Raw genomic sequence first — 15,152 nt, forward strand, 5'->3', positions numbered from 1 at the left:
AGATGGATGATGGGCTGCAGCAGCCGCCAAGGAGCAGCAAGAGTCATGTCCTGCATCCCCAAGTGCCATACCACACCTCCACCTTGCTCTTGATTTACGACGGATATTCCTCCCAGTCTGGAGAGAAGCTCTGGGGGGGATCTCAGCCCATGGGACTGGGGACAGCCAACCTTCCCCACTGTCACATCTCTACCTGAAGCAGTGCCAGGACATGGGGGTACCTGGATGACATCAAAACCAGTTCGGCCCCTGCAGAGCACACATCTTCCTTCCTCCGGCATCTTCCCTCCTCCAGCAGGCCACAGGCTCAGGGCAAATTCCTCAGGCACCATTAATCTGGGTTAATGGGGCCGCACAAAGGCAAGGCAGGACACCAGCATAGCCGCTTCCCACCCAGGCGTACCGGCGGCCTCTGCCTCCCAAACTGCTGCCTTCCCGAGGAGCTGCAGCGCTCCTTCATTCTCCCTCTTCTCCGCCACCTTCGGTGGGAGGCCGGGGCTATTCTCCCACCCGAAAAGCCAAAATTAGTCAATGTTCAAGCCTGTGAATAGGCACAATGGCTCCAACAGGAGGAACCCAACAGAGCTGGGGCCTCCCAGCTCATTTCCATCTCAATGGGGTGGCTTTTCACCCTGCCCTGTCCCCATGGAGCCATGGCAGAGGTCCCCAGCAAGAGGTGACATCCGAAGCAGGAGTCGTGCTCCCACTCTTCCCAGCAGAATAGGGGTGGCAGGTGGGGTCCACAGCCCCCCGTTCAGGGGCACAGAGATACAGAAGAAAACGCTTAGCAGCTTCATGCTTCACCAACCAAACCAACCCCGCCGGCCGGGAGGGAAAGCCCAGTGCTCTCTGACAGAGCTGCACACCCCCACTGACAGGCAAGTCCACGCATCCCTTTTCCTAACACAGCCCCCCAAGAGGTTTAGGGGGCATCAGTGTCCCCACCAACAACCCCAAAGCATCTCTCTTTCACCTTGCTCTCCCAGCGCTGCCGAGCCATGGCCACCACTGCCGAGCCATGGCCACCACTGCCGAGCCATGGCCACCACTGCCTTACAGAGCAACAACAGGCGCAGGACCAGCGACAGCATGCAGGCACAAACCCACAGACTCTTGCTTTTTCCTTTCCCAGCCCTATTTCCACCCTAATTCCAGGGTGGCAGCCCCTGCCAGGGCACGGGATGGTCTGCAGGGACGGGCTGCGAAGGCAGTGCTTGCTGCGTTTGGCTGGTACAGACCTGCCAGCTCCTGAGCACACCCCGTGGAGCGGCACAAGCCAGCTCGCCGAGAGGCATTTTGCCCTCAAACCCCTTTTTCGGTGCAATTACAGAAGCCGGGTTCACGCCCAGCAGCCCTTTCGATGAGACACGGGGTCTTCAGTATCCACCTCCATCCCTGAGCCTCCTCCAGCTCCTGCAATGCACCGCTCCCCAAAAGTCACCTTGCCCCGACACCGGCGAAGCCCGGCGGCGATGCTGCCTTAGCCGTCAGCGGCTCCGCGGCAGCCAGAGCGGGCTGATGGATTGGGGTTAGGCGGCACGTTGCCTGCGGGCACCCAGCGCCGGAGCCAGGGAGAGGCGAGACGTGCACCGTCAGCGCTTTCGGCAGGGAAGGTTGGAGCAGGGCTGGCGGCGGCGGCTGCTTCCCCGGCTGGCCGGGCGCCAGGCTCCCAGCCCTCGCTCACCTGCCGGCTTTGTGCAGAGAGCAGAGCAGATGGGGGGGAAAAAAGAAAAAAAAACTTTAAAAAAAAAAAAAAAAAAAGAAGAGGTTTATGGCTTGTGACTCAAAAAGCCTGGGGGCACAGGGGGTGGAAGGAGTGGGGTTTGGAGGGAGGGAGCCCCCTGACACCTCCCCTCCCTCCCCCAAGGCTGCGTGAGCACGCCGGAGCATCCCTGGGAGAGCCATGGGCATGGAAATGCTTAGCCCCATCCATCCCGCATGAGGCCGGAGCCCCAACCCTGGTGGCGTCCCCCTCCAGGAGTCACTCGAGGACGGAGCTGGCAGCTGCCTGCAGCCCCGGCCCCACTGCCCCGGCTGGTCCCGGAGGCCAACGGTTCACGATGAATTTCTAATTGTTTCCTCCAACAATGAGACATCCTGTTCGGAGCCGGGCGGCTCAACAAAGCCCAACGCGGGGAGCGGGGCCCCTTCCTGCTGAGCAGGAGCGATGCCGAGGGCTCCCCACCATAATCCAGGGGATGGGGAAGGCTCCACCAACCCCTCCCCATCACCCCATCCACTTAACACACCAGCTCTCCAGCCACCACCTTGATTAAAACGGCTTAACGACTCCGGCAAGAGCTCTCGAGGGGGGGGTGGGGAGCCACCGAGAGGTATTTGATGGATTCACTTTGGCAACCCTCGGCTACCTTGTCATGCCAATAAAATTATTGCCATTGATTGGGGAGAGGCGCGGACGCATGCTCCGAGGAGCAGATCTCCCTCCCAGGGCTGGGCGCCAGCGGCCACGGGGGCTGCGTCAACATGGGGAGGGGGCAAGGGGTCCCCAAGGGATGGGATGGGATGGGATGGGGACAGAGCGGGAGAGGGCAGAGGGAAGAGGCAGGAGGAACAAAAGGCCCTTGTGCCTGGCGGCCAGCTGGGGAGAGGCAGCAACACGGGCAGGGGAGGATTTCCAGGGGCTGCACCAGGGTCGATGCTCGGGAAGCCCTCAAGGGTCACCGCCTGACATCGCCAGGGCAGGCTTCGTGCCCCAAATCTGCACACACACCCCTCCCCAAAAAGCCCGCCAAGGCGCAGGCCATAAGTAGGGTAGCCGGCAGCAGGGTCACGAGGGGGACCAAGCCCTCCAGCGCACTCCAGGAGCCGGATTTCACGCGCCGAGACAAAAAGGGCCCCTTTTCATCTGGAGCCGCTTACCCTGAGCGCTAAGCAGAGGGCGACGCGAAAGGATGCGCGGGGACGGGGACCAGCAGAGCGGGCAGGGAACCTGATGGCTTCTTCTTCCAGCTTACGTGGACCACGATCAGGTCGTGCATCACAGCCAAGAGGTCAACGTATGGGGGCTTTTGTGATGGGAAGAGAGGCAGCAAGCAACAGGGAAATTCCCCCAAAACCCCCAGTCCAGTCAGCAGCTTCTCCTCCCCACAGCACCTATTTTTGGGTCATGCTGCCCCACACACACACCAAGGGTTGTGAACACACTGAAGCATCCTTCTCCAAAGCTTGAAGAGAACCCTAGTCAAAGGGGGTGCACCTCCACAGGATGCCAAATCCGGTCCCCCAAAGCACCCCCACCTCCCTGCCCTCAGCAGGACAGGGGGCTGTGGAGGACCCCCGGACTCTCCCCAGCACAGGAGAGGAGCACCGTGTCCCATTGTGTAGGGATGGGGATGACCCACTTAGCGTAAAGAGTTTATTTACTGATAGTATTATTATTATTATTAAAGTGGAGAAGCCAAAGGAGCCAGACGTGGGGCCTGTTCAGCTGTGCTTTCCGTGGGAGAGAATAAACAAGCCGCAGCAAGTGTGAGCCCCAGGGGGGGAGCAGATTCCCGATGGTGTCATGTCCCGATGTGGTCGTGCCCAAGGCCAGACGGTTTCAGGACAGGGCAAGGAGCTGCGGCGATTACGGTGGCCACCAATCCTCAAAAATACCTGAGCTCAGCCAGCTGTGATGGATGTGTAGTCCGACACTATCCCGGCTGGGAGACACTGTCTGCACTGTCCCGTGACCATGGCCACCTTCGGGATCTCCAGCGCCTGGATCCCAGGTGGTGCTGGATATCTCCTGCGGGGCTGCAGCAGTAGGGACAGCTCGCAGCCTCCTTGCTCCACAGCAGCCAGGGGACGGCAGCGGGGAGGGAACCATCAGCTATTTCCAGCGAGGAGCTCAGCTCACCCACCCCAAAATAACCAGGCAGCACCTAAAACTGGGTCAACCCACAAGAGCCACGCCGGAGCCCAGCAGAGCCCTAGGGCAGTGCCTTGTTTGCGTAACGAGGAGCAAATGGCAAGCTAACGAGAGCAGCGGGGTCTCTGGGCTGCACCTTCTGGGATGCCCCACTGCCCCAGGATCTGAGCCGCCATCCCAGCACAGTGCAGTTACTGGGAGGAGTTTGCACCCTCAGCACATCCCCTCCAGCATCATCCTTCCCTCTCCCCGTCCGACACTTCAAGCACACCGAAAATCGAGTCCTCGGCGCACACAGGTTAAGAGGTGGCTATGGGCACAGCGTCAAATGTGCCTTTCCAGCATGTGACCGAGCGCTCCCATCGCAATCACACACACAGCTGTCTGTCCACCCAAAAAATAGGAAAGACCACCTGGGAAAATGACAGCCGCCCAACAAAAAGATTGTCAAGTGAGGAGAGGTGGTTTCCAGGAGAAACCGCTTCCCTTGAGCAAGTGTCCCCCGGACATCCCCACTGCAGCATCCTCATGGCTCGTGTCCCCCTGTCACTTCCCCGTCTGCAGCACTCTCAGACCGCAGGGTGCAAGGCCGGGTCCCCGCCACACCGGCTCGGGAAGTGGCTCCCCGCCAGCCCCAGCAGCGTGAGAAGTCATCCCCGCATTGCTCACCCGGGCAGCGGCAGGAATTCCCCCACGCGCCCCCCATCCCATGACTGCTGGCAGGGAGGACGGCGAGCACGCGGGGCCGAGGGCTTTCCAAACCCGGCCTCTCTGCATAACTCGGGGCCAGCCAGAGATAACCGCCTGCCTGGCAACCCAGCGGGGACAAGCTAAGAGCCGGCTTCCATGGGCTTCGCTGCCGCCATCCGCTCAGCATCCCAGGGGTCCTGTATCTCCATCCCTTCCGGTGCCCCCCCATCTGAGCCCGCAGCCAGTTTTGCACATCTGACGTTGCTTGCAATATCCTTCCACACGCACACCCCCACCCCGAAATCAGGGTCCTCCTGCAGCTGCAGCAGCAGCAGGTGCTGCCCACCACCCCGGCATCACGGCGGCGGCAACTGTTGGCTGCAGGGCCGGGGAGAGGCTGCAGGGCAGCCGGAGGCTCGCGTGGCTTTTGGGGGGGGGGGGTGGGGGGGGAACAAAGGGAGGCTCTGTCTGCACGCAACAGCCTAGACAAATGCTGGGCATAGGAGCTGCCATCCAAGGAAAATCCAGACGCAGCAGTGACTCTGCCCTGACCTTACCCCAGCCCAGATGGCGAGATCGGTGCCCCCTCAGCAGAGCGGCATCCATTACAGGGCTCCTGGGGATCGGGATGGGGGGAGCACCCAGCTGTCGGCACAGCCCCCCCATCCCCAAAGATGCCAGGAGGTGCCGGCAAGGGCAGGGGGGACCAGCAGGAGGGCAGAGAAGCCACTCAGGCTGCACCAAGTCGGAGGCAGATGCTTGCGAAAGGGATGGGGGAAAAAAACTATCGGCTCCAAAGCAGTGCCCCTCCTGCACCCTCTGCTGTACCCTGGCCAGATGTCCGGCCCCTGGATGGGGACACATTGGCACCACTCGGGGACAGGTCAGTAGCCCCCGTCTGGAGCTCCCCAGGCAGGGGGGAGCTCTCCCTTCCCTCCGGCCCCGCCGGCAGCCAGGCGGCAGGATCAGGTAGCTGCTGAGGCAGCGCTTTGCCAGCCGGGCCAGGCAGGGGCCGCCGCACAAGGGCTGGGTTGCCCACCCCAAGGTCACAGCAGGAGACAAAGGGGGGACCCAGCACCGCAGGGCTCGGAGCCTGCAAAGCGCTGCCAGCGGAGAGCTCTGAGACCCTGGGAGCTTTCAGGGCTCCAGGAAGGACAAACCTACAAAAAAACCTAACCAGAGTCCCAGGGCTGGGAATAGGATCGAGACCCACCTCCTCGTTCCCCATGGAGCTCCTGCTCCGTGTCCTCGTGCCCTGCCGGGCCAGAGAGCCAGACCAGCTCTCTGGGACACCGAATTTAGGAACCAGCAAAAAGAATGCTGGAGAAAGCCCTGCAGGAGAGGAGGATGCTCAAGCCACACCTGGGCTCCGAGTCTTGGCCTCAGCCACGACTTCGCAGCATGCAGCCAACACCCCGGCCAGACACCCACCCTAGATCACCTCTTGCAAGTGGCTCTGAAAGTGCAAAGACCAGAGAAAAAACGAAAAAAAGGAGAGGAAAACACCAAATCTGCCATGTAAAAAGCAACCGCCAGCCCCTCTAGATAAATAAGGAACTAGAGGTGTAACACTGTCCCCGTGGCTTTGCGAACCCTCCTCCCACACGCGCTTTTCTTCCCATCCCTGTTTAAAACCTCCCATCTGGAGCCCAGCAGCAGGAGAAGCCGCCAGCAACGTGACACCAGTCCCTCTGGATCCCTCATCGATCCGGAAGGGAGGACGAGCTGCCTCCGTCAGCTCCCCGCAGCCCCGCGCAGCCCTGGCGCCACCGTGGCCCTCACCCTACCCCGAGGACCACAGAAAGCCAAACGCAGAGGATGTGGGGCTGGAGAGGACCACCAGCATCCTGCTGCCACCTCAACACATGCTGCCCATGTCTCCCCCTAAACACGCTGCTAATAGGAGGGCTGTGGGAAGGTCAAGTGTCCAGGGGGAACACGGGCAGGGCAAGTGGGACATATGGGGACTATCGCCCGCAACAGCACCCTGGTTCCTGATTCCTGCAAGGGAAGCCACCCTGCATCCTCAAAGGCACCCTGACCAACACAGATCAGGAGAAGCAGCAAAAATGCAGGGTGCTCTGCCCAGGACAGGGTGCTGGAGCACCTCACAAGCCACAGAGCAACAGGACGGACCTCCCAGCCAAGCCCTGGTCCTTCTGCCCCTGACAGGGACCATACCAGGACCTTCACACTGCCTTCCCCCGGCTGAGGATGCAGTTAATGCAAGCTGTGTTTATACAGGGCATGTACAGCTGTAATTATAGGCACGATGTTATGATAACAGGAAATCCGTGCCCTGTGGAGATGCAGGCAGAGAAAGGCATGCACGGAGCTATTTGCTAATTGCCACCAACAAGCAGCCTTTTGTGCCGTGGCGGGGTACGGGAAGAGAAGTCTCCCCCCGCACCAGGCTGGAGCCATCAGCAGCACCCACCTCCGCCCACCCTGTCCAGGTCAATGGCAAAGCCATACAGACGCGGACAGACAGAGCCCACCCCGTGGCAGCTACAGGGCAAACCCACCTGCCCTGAGACACAAGACAAGCTCTGATCCATCAGCAGCCAGAGTTCAACTTCCCTAGGTTATAACCCTTCCAAAAGGCAGAGGTTTTGTAAATTGGATGGCACTTTGCACGTTACCCCCCATATATCAAGCCATGCTATGATGGAGGCAGAGCCCCACCCGTATCCCCAAAGGGCCGCCGAGGCGAGCGGTCATCCCTCCCCACCAGCATCACTGAGAGCTTTCCTACCTTTTTGATCTTGCCGCTCCGCGTGCCTGCAAAGACAACGGTTTGTCCTCTGTAGTCATAGGCAGCCACCGAGGTCATCCCATCCTCCTTATCCACGAAAAGTGGGGTCCCCTCGATGGTGATGGTCCCACCCAGTGGCTGGTTAAAATCCTGGCCACAGAAATTGTCGTCGATCTGCAGTGGCTGTCAGAGGAAAACAGGAGAGATGAGCTTTTTGCCAATGCCTTGACATGCTGGACCTCCCAGATGGCCATCAGCCATCTCCCACCTGCACCCCATCCGCTACGTCCGCTTCGGCAGCTCCATCCCTTGCCCCTCCTGTCCCAGCCATCCCACCTCACCAGCCGAGGGAAGGGATGAGCTGACGCTTCCCTAAAATTCCCTGCGCACTGATGTAAGGCACTTGGGACACATCCAAGGCACGCAGCCCCTCTCTGCATCTGAACAAGCTTTGCAGACCAAGACCAAGGCTCTCAGTCCTCTGCATCTTACAGAGCAGCACCTAACGAACCCAGCAGGAGCCAGTGCAGCATCCCTGCTCCCCTTCCACCCCCGCCACTGCCATCTCAGACACATGGGATGCCGGCACAGGCTCCCCAGCACACACACCCCCCTCCTCCTCACCCCGGCGCAAGCTTCAAAAAGAGAACGGCTTGGATCCTGCACCCCTGCCCTCCCCCAGAGACAAAACACTTCCCAGCCAAGGCCACGCCAAGACAAACAGGTCAGGGCTCCTTCAAGAGCCTCACTTCACATAGCAGAGCCTCCAGCAAACGCGCTACCCACCTGCCAGCCCTGTTCCTCCTTCCCGCAGGGACGTCTTTGGGAAATCCCCGCATTTTATTCGTGCTTGCCTTGCCCCAGACAAGGTGCCTGGCTCAGCCAGCTGCCTCCTTGGTTCAGCGCTCACCCGTGGGTCTGGGAGAAGCTTTCACAAGCTCTTGCCTGAACCAGTGGGCAAGGCAGAGCCAGAGGGATGCCCTCTGTGAAAGCCGGGATGCAGGTGGGGGAGCGGCACCAGCGCCGGAGCACTCACCCCCCCCTCCATCGAGCATCCTCGCCACGTCGCCCTGGCCTGCTGAGCAGAACAGACCCTGGCCACAGGTATCCAGCCTCGGGGGCACATCGGCCTCCCAGAGGTCCTGTGCTAAGCAATGGCCTCACACAGTCGCACAGCACCACCAAAATCCACCCCCAGCAGCCCCCAGCCCATCCCAAGCTACGAGGGGCTCCGGCCGAATCCCCAGGGGTGGCAGTGAGCCTGGGTGCGGGAGGTCAGGGCAGCAAGGCAGGCAGGGCCCTCGGGGAGACAGCCTGCTCCGGCCACGGCATCCTTCCGCTTCACAAGGTTCCTTATGTAACTTTGAATTTAAAGGGGAGAGAGGTTTTTTGGCAAGCGGCGGCCTCCAAATGCATGCCAGTCCCCAAGGGGTTTTAAACCCATGCAGCATGTGCACAGAGCATATGGGAAAACGCCAAGCTCCCGAGTTCCACGTATGCAAGGGCTCCGCGATTCCCACTCGCTGCTGCCTGGGAAAGAAGGGTCAGCCCGGACCAGCTCCCACCAACAACCCACAGTCACCCACGGGCAGGAGGGAAAACTCGGCGCTTTTCCCTGCCCCGGCACGAGGTGCTCGCAGCCACAACGGCTTCAGCCTCCCGCAGCCGCGGCGAGGCTGCTCGCCCTCCTCACCCTGCCGCCACGCCGGACCCGTAGCCAGCGGTCCCGGTCCCGGCTGCAGCCAGGACCCAGCGCCGTGCCAGCCTTCCAGTGGGGGAGGACCGGGAATGACGCCAGTCTGGGGACGCTGGGCTGCTTCCGCCATTGCTCTGACTTCTGCTTTTGCGGGGTGCCTGAGTTCACGTAAAGCCAAAGACCGACTCCCTTTCCCGCCTGACCTTTGCCCATCCTTCCCTAAACTGGGGAAACTCCTACAGCTGGGCGTGAGAGATGCGGGGGATCCCCAAAACAGGAAGGTGGGGCACCACGTACCTCTGGAACCACAGGGAAAGGGGAATTAGGAGCTCTCCACTCATCTTCCGGATCCCAGCCTTGCAAGCGCGCTCTCCTACCCATCAGCCAGCACACGCACTAAGCATCCTCCTCTGCATCACCGGGCTGGACATTCTCAAACAACAGATCTGAGGAAAATTACCTTCCCAACCACAGAGCGAGATGGGAGCGATGCTCCAGCCGATACCCGGGACCCTTCAGCCACTTTGCTGGGAAAAAACTCTCTCTGGCCCGGACAGCCCCTCCGCCCCAGGAAAGCATCCCAAGACCTTCCACCAGGCCACCAGCAACAGCAGAGGGGTTAAGGGCAATGCCATGAAGGTATTTCAGTCCCCGGGATGCAGTTTCTGCTCTCTCCGCGCTCAATCTGCAGCTTTCCCAACCCCTCGGCTGCTGAATATGCAAGAGGAGAGATGTTTACGGTGTTTACTCCTCTCTGCTTTGTCTCAACAAACTCTCTGGGAAACGACAAATACAGCTGCGCTCCGGGACCGCGAGGAGCGCCCGCCGCCGCTGTGATGCCGACACCACCTCGATAAATAATTACGCCAACAATTAGCTCATTAACAGCAAACTGCCTCGTTAGGGAAGCGCAGGCAGGCAGCACGGCGAGGTCGGGCCAAGGGCGGTGGTACGGGGGTTACGGCACACACCGACATCCCCGGCGGATGCGGACTGCAGGGAGAGGCGAGGCAGAGGGATGGAAGGACAGAGGGACAGCTGTCCCCCAGCCGGTGCCGGCAGGGACCGACACGCACCACGGCACGCGAGGGCCAGTGACCTTGCAGCGTTTCGGCTTGCAGATGCTGGGATCCGCAGGAGGCACCGAGCTCTGCCCGCTCTCCCATTTGCACGGGTGTTTGCACAGACTATTGCAAGGGGGGGGGGGGTGGTGGTGCTTGTTTTGGGGGTATTTTTTCATCTTTTATTATTATTTTTCTTTAGTTTTTATTTCGGTGCTTTCCTTTGGCACCCCTCTAGATTGCCCCTGGCCCCCACCTCCACAGCGCTGCAGCCTTCTCCTCTCTCCCAGCGCTAACACACCTCCCAAAATAGGGTCAGGAAACTCAGATTTCCCGGGAAAAGCGGCCTGCCGGAGGGGGGAGCGCGGGCCCGCAGCACCGAGCGAGCAGGAGCAAGCATCTCCTTGACGTGCCTTGTCTCATTGCCTCCCTTCAAGCCCACTTACGAAAGCAATGAGGGAGCAGACAGCAGAAGCAAGGCTCGCGCCGCTCAGCGTTATTAATTAGCCAGTAATTCACCAGTTAACACCATTACAGGCACATCCCATGCCCCTGTGCCCCTCCCAGGGGCTGTGATGGAGGATGCGGGACATGAAGAGCCAGGGAGGAGGATGCAGGAGGCGGGTACCGAGCGCCAGGCTGGGACACCGGGGTTTTCGCACGTTAATCGCTGCCCAGGAATAATCCCGGCGTGGCACAGTTCATTAACATACGCATTTCCTCTGACTGCCCCCGGGAAGGATTTGGCTTATGCTGGCCCAGTTTGGGCCAGTTTGTCACCAGCCATTGCCCTGTGCCAGCCGGCTGGGCAGCAAGCCCCAGCAAGGGCTCAAAACTCATTTTCTCCCTGGAGGAGCCCAGGGAAAGCTGCTGCCCCCGCGCTGCCAGCACAGGGGGCAAGGACGCCGGGAACCCCAAATCGCTCTCTGCTGCAACATCTCCACTCCGGCTCCAACCCGCTGCCCTTTTCCAGCACTGCTACATAAGACCTTCGTCCCCCCGTTTTGAGGACGGGCGCGCTGGGCAGATGAGGTGAGAACATCTGGCTGCAGGCACGCAGACCTCCAGTCCCCGCACTGTCCAGGGGAAGCAAAGAGCCAGGCTACACAACACCGAGCACCTCCTCAGGGAAACCCCACAAGCAGCAAAACCTCCGGAGGGGCTCAGGAGTGATTTAGGCAGTGAGGCTGATGCAGGGGAACGGACCGGACGGCTCCTGCAGGTGCCTTCGCTGCATGCGCGAGTCCGTGCTCAGGTCTGAGTGCACCAGAATGATGGGTCTCGTTCCCCCAGCCGGCTCCACTCCCCTTCCCACTGCTGGATCCCAGAAGGGAAGAGAGAAAAAGCAGGAGATGGGAATTCATTCCACTCACCAGCCCCGGGGAGGAACCGCTAACATCTCCCGAGCTGGCTGCCAAGCCTGGTGGCCTCTCCTCCTGGCTCCAGCTCCAGAGAATCGGAGCCACCCCGCAGCGCTGGGGGATGAGCATCCCTCGCCCCTGCGCTGCAAGAGGTCTGGGAGCAGGGAATCGGGAAAGCCTCCTGCAGCATGGACCTGCCTTCAGCCCCTTGCTGCCACGAAGGAGGGGAGCAAGAGAGCTTCCGGGATATTTTCCACATGGATGGGGTGTAAATCCCAAGCAACTACTGACTTGAGCAATTACATTCTGCCTCCTTAAAAATAAAAAACCAACATGCCCTTTATTTTCTGGCCAGCCCTCACCACCGAGAGATCCATCACTGCCATGACCCACCCCAGAGGTGGCTGCATTTCATTAGGGGCACGGAGATTCCTGCCAGAAAGAGGTTACGTGCTCCACGGGGTCTGGTTTGGCTTGTGCTCAGCACAGCAAGAGGCTGAGGGCTTGACTCACGATCCAGTCGTGCCTTTCCAGGCTCTTCTTGGCAGCTGGAGCAGGACAGGGAGAGGAAAACACCACCTGGCTCCCTTGGGGGAGAGCAGCACCCCCCAACCCAACCCAACTGAAAGCAGGAGCCACCCCGCTGTGGCCCGCATCCTTCCACCCCGCAAGAGCCGCATCGGCAGCACCCAAACAGCACCTCGAGATCCACCTACTCATGCAGCCCAGCCACCAGGTAGCGGTCCCAGGACCCTCCTAGCATGAACCCCCCACATAGGGGTCAGAGCCCCCTCCCCAAACCCAGGGGGCACGGTGCTGCTGCGGGGCACTGGGGGAGGCAAGCCGGGAGCGCGGGAGGAGGCAGCGAGCATCGCCGCCGCCGGAGCCAGCAGCTGCGCGACCCAACAGGCAGCAGTGTAACGATTTCATCATTTTCCAGCAAAATTGAATTAGTTCAAAGCCAAAATCTGATTTGCGAGCCCAGCGCTCTTGACAGCAAACCCTTTACTTTGTCAGGCAGCTGTTAGCTGTCTCCTCCGGAGCGGCGGGGAGGATGGTGGGAGGGAAGGCAGAGATGCTCCGCAGGGACTCCCTGCTCACCTCCCTGCACCACCAGGCACCCAAACCCTGCTCAGGCAGGGCTGGGGGCTTGGTGATGGGTGCTGAGGACCAGCAGGGGGGCTGGGGGCAGGGGGGCAATAGCAGGGGTGTTGGGACCTCCACCAGACCCTCCCAAATGCACATACCGGCACCCGAAAACCCCTCTCTGCCAGGTATCTGACCCTGCCTGGGGACTACCCAGCCCAGTTTGGTGATGCCCAGTGTAAGACCTCCCTGTCACCCAGAGCCGTAGCCTGGAAAAAAAATAGTAGCAGCTGGAAAACAAACCCAGAGAGCCAAGCAGGGGGGTCCCCAGCTCCCCACCGCTCACAGGCACCACACCGAGCAGCTGAGCCACAAGCAGAGGCCAGAGGCACCCATTTGAGCATCAGGCAGGAGGACACATCTGGGGACAGCGGGGACCTGCTCCCTTGGCTCTGGGATGCTGGCACTCACCTCCTGCACCTCTAGATGACAGTTTGCCCTGGACGCATTCAAAACCCACCTCGCTGACAGCACCTTGTGCCCTCTGTCCTCCTCTCCAGCACCCCACAGAGAGGACGTGGTCCCTCCATGCTGAGCATCTGACCAACTTCTACAGGGACTACCAACCTCCCCTCCTCCAGTCTCCGCTTTCCATCTCCCACATACTACTGTGCCCAAGACCTTCTGCTTGGGCGCCATCAAGCCCCTGGTGACACAACACTCACAAATTCATGCGTGCCATCTGCAAGGGACTCCCCAGCGGAGCTGCAGCAGATGCCCTAAGGACTGAGCATTCTGCCCTCCCAGCCCAACTCACCAACACTCCCCAACTCCACAGGGCACGGGCACCAGAAGCAGGCACACGCATCGCCATGGTGGCACTTGCTTGGGGGTCTCCAACAGGCACCAATGAAACCCGAACCCCGACGGACACTCCACAATGAAGCCATGATCTCCATGAGGAATGCTACCGAGTGCCCAGCCCCAGCAGCACCCGTCCTCCCACTGGGAAAACACAGCCCAGGTCAGGTCACCAGCAAGGGTCTGGCCAGAGAGTACCACCAGGAGCCAGAAACAGCCTGGCTTGGGTAGAGACAAGCGGGCACTTACCGAGTTGATGCAGCCCAGCTCCTTATTCAAGAGCCAGGGCAGCGAGAGTTTCCCTTCCCCTCTGTAGCATGACTGGATACGCTCCTTGATCTTATCCTTGATCTTCTTCAACGTGAAGAGGCAGAGCACAGACTCCTTGGGAGGCTTAACCCTGTTTTTCTGGCCCTGGGAGAAGATGGTGAAGAGGATATCCTCCTTCTCCGAGATGCCCAGGTACTTGGCCAAAGCCTTGCCAGGCTTGGTCAGGTAGGCATCCTGGATCAGGCGGTACTCGATGCCGTCCTGCACACAGCCAATGGGGAACTCCACGTAGGAGTAGAACTTGGGGTCGTCCACACAGAGGCGGACAATCTTGGAGGTGAAAAACTGCTCCCCGGTGGAGTCGGGCGAGGTGAGCTGCGTGTCCAGCTGCAGGGTCAGGTAGTAAACAAACTGCTCACTGCTGAAGCTGTAGATGTAATAGATGTCAAAGGTGGGGAACTTGGAGAGCGTATCCGAGGGGATCTTGAGCTGAGAGGAAACAAACTCGTCCTGGTAGACAAAGCCAAACATCTCCGCGTTCTCCTCGTTGGCCATCAGCTTGCGGCTGGAGAGCGTGGGGAAGTACTCCGACTTCCCATCAATGGGCGTCCCAATGAAGAGCTTGTTCTGCCCATTCAGCACCTCAATGATGACCCCAGACATGGTGCCTGACTCGTTGACACTGGAGAGGTAGTGCTCCTTGCGGTGGTGGGGCTCGCCCAACTTGAAGAGGTCGTCCAGCCGCAGGAACTGGCAGATACCCTGAGAGGCACTGCCACAGGCAATCAGCCGGTTCCCCGAGTAGTCCACCAGCAGCAGTTTGTTCACATTGTTGGTGGTGACCAGCCCATGCGGGCAGGACTGAACACTGGGTGGAGGGTAACACTTCTCATTGTCCTCCACGGGCCCCGTCACATGAGTCCGCAGGAGCGTGAGGTTATTGGAGAGCTTGTAGATCCGATTGACAGCCCCCACGTAGACCTCCCCGGTTTTGTTGTGGACCACCAAGTGTGTCAAGCTCCAGTCTGTAACCGGGAAAGTCCTAAAGGGAGACTTGGGGCTGCCTTCCGCCAGCGGTAGCCAGGTGCTCCCCAAGAGCAGCAAGGTCCAAACATTGATGGACAAGTGGTGCTTGAGCCAAAGGAGCCACATTGCAGCAGCCTCACATCCAGCCAAGGCCATGCCCAAACCCAGCCACAAAATAAATAGAAACAAACCCAAACTAAAGGGAGAAGGGAGGGAGGAGGAGCTAACGGGACACAGTCTCCTCTGCTTCTGCTGCGCTCGGCATTCAGGGCATCGTGGGCACGGCCAGTCCGGTCAGCCCTAGAGGGAGAAAGACAAGAAGAGCGGGGTTAGTAGGCTTTTCTGTGTGGCGTCCAGCCTGTTCCACTCCAACAAGCAGAGACTCTGCCACTCCACATTCTTCCAGCAGGCAGCCTAACAAAACGCCCCCCACCGCCCACCTCCTGCCCCAGAGGAAGACGTGTCCCTGGCG

The 15,152-nt window shown here is 60.2% G+C and overlaps 1 protein-coding gene across 1 annotated transcript in view; it reads right to left on the reverse strand.

Annotated features, from left to right (window-relative positions):
• The window catches only part of PLXNA1 (plexin A1), a 105,809-nt gene extending 90,900 nt beyond the window's left edge, over positions 1 to 14,909 (reverse strand). The window contains exons 1-2 of the mRNA XM_082487493.1: positions 13,634 to 14,909; positions 7,320 to 7,502 (exon numbers count right to left, since the gene is read on the reverse strand). Of these exons, the coding sequence (XP_082343619.1) occupies positions 7,320 to 7,502; positions 13,634 to 14,836 (1,386 nt within the window). The 5' untranslated portion in view covers positions 14,837 to 14,909. The remainder of the gene's footprint in view (positions 1 to 7,319; positions 7,503 to 13,633) is intronic.
• Between the last annotated feature and the right edge of the window lie 243 nt (positions 14,910 to 15,152).

This window comes from Vanellus vanellus (assembly GCF_965231255.1).
Source record: "Vanellus vanellus genome assembly, chromosome: 9".
Classification (NCBI taxonomy): Eukaryota; Metazoa; Chordata; class Aves; order Charadriiformes; family Charadriidae; genus Vanellus; species Vanellus vanellus.